The 4,937-nt window shown below is 35.3% G+C and overlaps 1 protein-coding gene across 1 annotated transcript; it reads left to right on the forward strand.

The window, feature by feature from the left end:
- The first annotated feature begins 274 nt into the window (after positions 1–274).
- LOC149218684 (caffeic acid 3-O-methyltransferase-like) lies at positions 275–2,123 on the forward strand. The gene is made up of 3 exons (XM_089384113.1): positions 275–1,345; positions 1,432–1,496; positions 1,594–2,123. The coding sequence occupies exons 1-3, from the start codon at positions 643–645 to the stop codon at positions 1,891–1,893; spliced, it is 1,068 nt and encodes a 355-aa protein (XP_089240239.1). The 5' UTR covers positions 275–642; the 3' UTR covers positions 1,894–2,123.
- Positions 2,124–4,937: the final 2,814 nt, after the last annotated feature.

Genomic DNA, 4,937 nt, shown 5'->3' on the forward strand with positions numbered 1-4,937 from the left:
CTTTTTGACGTATCAAATACTTGGAGTGTTTTTGGAACCAATCGGAAAATTTGTCATATCTGAGTGGACATAGATATTTAATTTGAGACTTAAAGAGAAAAAATTATATTTATATGTCATTCATATTGTAGTTGTATATAATATAATTTTTTGGAATTTTTTTCGGTGGGTTTTTTGGGTCAAAATCTGGTAGCAATTTATTGGAATCGCAAGTTTGATAGCTAGTTTCTGCACAATCAAACCGTCCTAGGGATTTTCGAGGGTGCTGAATCCAAATATGCAATTAAAAAACCATTTTAACTGCAACAAATCAAGATTTAACCTTAATTTTTTCCACTGAATTCCATCACCAAAATCTCCAAAAATCACATTATAAACAACTCCATTCATATTGGTGCGCTCCCCTGCTGTAATCTACATCCTGCCCATCTCCCGCAAACCCAACAAAGTCCTGGGAATGAAGAATAACTTTCTCAAAACGTTTTCTTTGAGTAATAGGTCTGAAGGACTTTGCTTCCCAACAAGACATTATAAAAGCCCCATCCCCCAAAATCTTTTCATTCTTACAATTTTCTCCTCCTCTCAGAATTTCAGCAGTAAACCCGCAGATTCTAAATGGGGTAGGGTTTTGAAAAAACAGAGATGAATTCGAAGATTGTGAACGAAGATGAATGGCTTCTGGGAATGGAGCTCGCAAATCTTTCATGCCTTCTCATGGCGGTGAAGGCAGCAGTGGAACTCGATGTTCTCCAAATCATCGCAAATGCCGGGAATGGCGTCCAACTCTCGCCCACACAAATCGTTGCCCATATTCCGACCACGAACCCTGACGCCGCCATTACTCTTGATCGGATCCTCAGAGTGCTTGCCAGCCATTCGGTTCTGAGCTGCTCTGTCACCACAAACGAGAACGGGAAGGCCGAGAGGTTCTATGGTATCACTCCTATGTGTAAATATCTTGTCAATAACCAGGATGGAGTCTCTCTGGCTCCACTGGCGTTGATGAATCAGGAGAAGTTGTTCATGGAGTCCTGGCTTTATCTGAAGGACGCTGTGCTTGAAGGCTCCCAGCCATTCACCAAAGCCCATGGAATGAACGCCTTCGACTACGCCGCCATCGACCAAGGATTCAACACGCTTTTCAACAGGGCAATGTCTGAGCATTCTACCATGTTGATGAACAAGATTCTGGATACTTACGAGGGTTTTAAGGAAGTTCAGGAATTGGTGGATGTGGGAGGAGGAGTTGGGGCCACTCTCAATCTCATAGTTTCTAGGTATCCCCACATGTCAGGAATCAACTTCGACATGCCCCATGTGGTGGCCGAAGCTCCTCACTATCCAGGTATGTCCGAATCCCCAACTTTGACTATTGAAATAATTTTGTCATCTGTGTATATGACCGAATCTGATTAATGTGTGCTTGTTCAGCTGTGAAACATGTGGGTGGAGACATGTTTGATAGTGTACCAAGTGGCCAAGCTATTTTTATTAAGGTATTGTAATAGGTTTTTGCTGTTGGGTACTATGTAGTTTGATATGGAAATTGAAATTTGACTTGGGATTGGTTGTATCAATGTTGTTTGATTGCAGACGATTCTGCATGATTGGAGCGATGATCATTGCAGGAAGATTTTGACGAATTGTCATAAGGCGTTGCCAGAGAAAGGGAAGCTGATTGTGGTGGACAGCATTCTCCCATTGGTTGCAGACACGTCTCGCCATGCTCGACACGGATTTGATTTAGATTTGACTATGTTGACAATCACTCCGGGGGGCAAGGAGCGGACAGAGCAAGAATTTCAAGAGTTGGCCGATGCAACAGGATTCGTAGGAGGTATTAAGCCCATATGTTGTGTGAATGGATTTTGGGTAATGGAATTCCACAAGTAACTCTTCATTAGATGTCAGTTGGATTTTCTTCAACGTCTGTTAAAGCAATGATTTGAATAAGATAGATTGATAGTTAGTCAAGTCCCGACTACAATTATGGTTTTCCGGCTGATCGGGATTGTTTTTTGGTTTTCTAAATGCAAAGTAGTTAAAACATGTACAAATAACTGGTGGGTACATGGGCAGATTTGGATTATTGATATTGGAATCACAATTTGGAAAACTTTATAGATTGCTTGTTATTTTTTGAATAATTATTTGGAAGTAAAGTTTGTATGAGTTAGAAGTGTATTATAAGTTGTAATTATGAGTTTATAGGCTATTATCTTTAAATCTAGATTGCTAGAAATTGGTAACCTATAAAATATATATAACTTCTATAATATAGTGGGATTTGTTTTGGTGTGTGAACAATGCTCTCTCATTTTTTTAAGTTAATTCCTATTAGTATCATATATTGAATAAGTTCATGTTTGTCAGGCTATCATAGGGGCGTTTCTAAATATTACTACAATATTAGTAGTAAGCATTCTTTTTGGGAAAAATATTATACATTCGCAGATATCATTTAGAAATGTTATAGTTATGTTTATATTTAAAGTTACAATAAGAGAATTCTAAAATATTTAAAATATATATGAAGCTATTTAATATGTTAAATATTAAGCATTGTGTTGTTATTTGAGGATTGTTTCATTATTTTTCCATTTTGTTCATTAAATGAGAATAGTGTGATATTCAATTAATAAGATGGAAAAACAATGAAACAACCATAGACTTATTACATGGCGCTAACATTGTCCCTTGTCCCTTTCTCTAACAAATAGACCTAGAAAATGAATAAAACACTACAAAATAATGTAAATAATGTAAACATGTTTAAATTTAATGTTTGATAATAATTATTCATACATTGAATCATCAACTCAATTTGTATTAAGAATAATATGAATGATTTAAGGCATAAAAACTCTTGAATTAGAGGTGGTGATAGTGATAGTGATGGCCATGAGATCTATTATTGTATTATTATTTTTTAATAACTTAATAATTACATAATTCTTAAACATTTCATTTAGTATTTTGAATGTTGTGTAATTATTTTAGTATAGTTATTTGGGTCCAATATGAAATGGAGAATTTCTATTATACATTGATCATAGTTGAAAGAATAAGTTGTTAAAGGAAAGTTGAGTTATGAATAGTAGTGTTATCTCTTCATTTTATTATAGTCATTTGGATTCTATCTAGTATGAAAGGGAAATTTGCATTATACATTCATCCAAATTCAAAGATGAATACAATACATAAAGGTGAATTGTAAAAGGAAACTTGGAGTTATCAATAGTAATATTTCCATGCCATTTTATTTTGTTCATTCATATTATTTTTGGTATGAAAATGATTGTTTTCAATGTACATTCATCATAATTCAAAAATAAACTCAGCACATTAGGGTGAACTATGAAAGGAAAGTTGGATTTAGAAATAGTAATATTTCTTATTCATTTGTGTTCTACCTAGTATGAAAGGGAAAGATAGGGGTGGCAGGAGGGGAAAAGGTGCTCAATGGCTCCAAGAAGGATAAAGTGCTCACATACTCATGGGGTCTTGGTCGCATGACAAATAATAAAGTATAGATATATGGTCTCTACCAAGAACTTTTGTTAGTCAAAGAACATGAGGTGGAAACACTTATGATTATGTGAGATTCTCTCCCAATCTTGCACCATCTAGTCAAATGCTCCCTTACAAAAGTGAAATATATGGAAATCATCATGAAAAGAATTAGGAAAGTTGTGAAAGATAATCCATATAAATCATATTTCCTTGTCCTAAGAGAATTGAATAGAGAAGCAACCAAGTATGCTAACAAGGGATAAAAATTGAGGATAGGTGAATTAAATACTAATGGCCAAATTAGGCATGTTAGAATTCCTTAATAGAAGATGGATTCTTTCACTCCGAGAATTCCCTAATGGCGGATGAAGCCTTACACTCAAACAATTGTTTATTACATGGGCTTAAATGAACCTCTTGAGGAAAACAATAGGTTCATAGTTATGAAATATTTCATAATCAATTAATAGTGTTATGTGTTGTAAGTTGTGCATTTTCTTGGGGTATTTTTGTAAGGTATTCACCTATAAACCCCTCTTTCTTGTTGCTTAGATTTATTCTCCTCAAGAAAACCATGTATTCTTATTGGAAAGGAGAAAACAATTGGAAAAAATTGATGAATTAACTCTATAATACCTAATGTATTTATTGTGAACCACTCAAAATTACATAATACACTCTTTCTAGTTGAAAAAAAGTGTTAAACACAACCATGGGGAAGACAAGAGTGTAAAATATAATCATTGAATGTCATATATTATTCACATGATATACATTTATAATACGTTGAAGTGACTCTTGGATTCATCTTCCAAGGTCTCTTGGACTTCCTTTAACTATTCGACTTCCACACCATAAACCTTAGTAGATTAGATGTCTAATATTCTCTATCTTAATCTGAAGAGGTATGTGTGAGTCCAAGAAGAGAGTTGTAATACAAAATGTGAAAAAATGCATGGCATCACTAGGTTGAATGTGCTTTCTGAAATGTTGGTATAAGGTGGTGGTTTAAATATGATCACTGACACTAGAACGCTTGGTGCAGTTCCCGAAACTCTTCCAAATTTGGCAAGAAGCTAAAATCTTCTGCTAGAGGAACTGTCCCTAACTCTTTCAAGAGGGAGACCTTCAAACTAGAAAATGGAGGTCTACAACCTACGATGGTTTAAGGATTCCGACCAACTCTAGAATTCTTTATGCAATTCATAGAGCTCTTCTAGAACTAGAAAGAATATGAAGTCTTCTGCTAGAGGAAGTGTCCCCAATTCTTTAAAGAGGGAGAAGCTCAACTTGAAAAGGGAGTTCTCAATCCTGCATAGATGGTTTAAGGCTGACTACCAACCAAATGCATGCTTAGAGGAATCTTTGTCTCTGGCTACAACTTTGAATCTGGTATGGCAAGTTGTGGCTCAGGCTTTCTTGAA

The sequence above is a fragment of the Pinus tabuliformis genome, chromosome Q, assembly GCF_031772625.1.
Source record: "Pinus tabuliformis cultivar Carrire ecotype Pingquan chromosome Q, CPIR1, whole genome shotgun sequence".
Classification (NCBI taxonomy): domain Eukaryota; kingdom Viridiplantae; phylum Streptophyta; class Pinopsida; order Pinales; family Pinaceae; genus Pinus; species Pinus tabuliformis.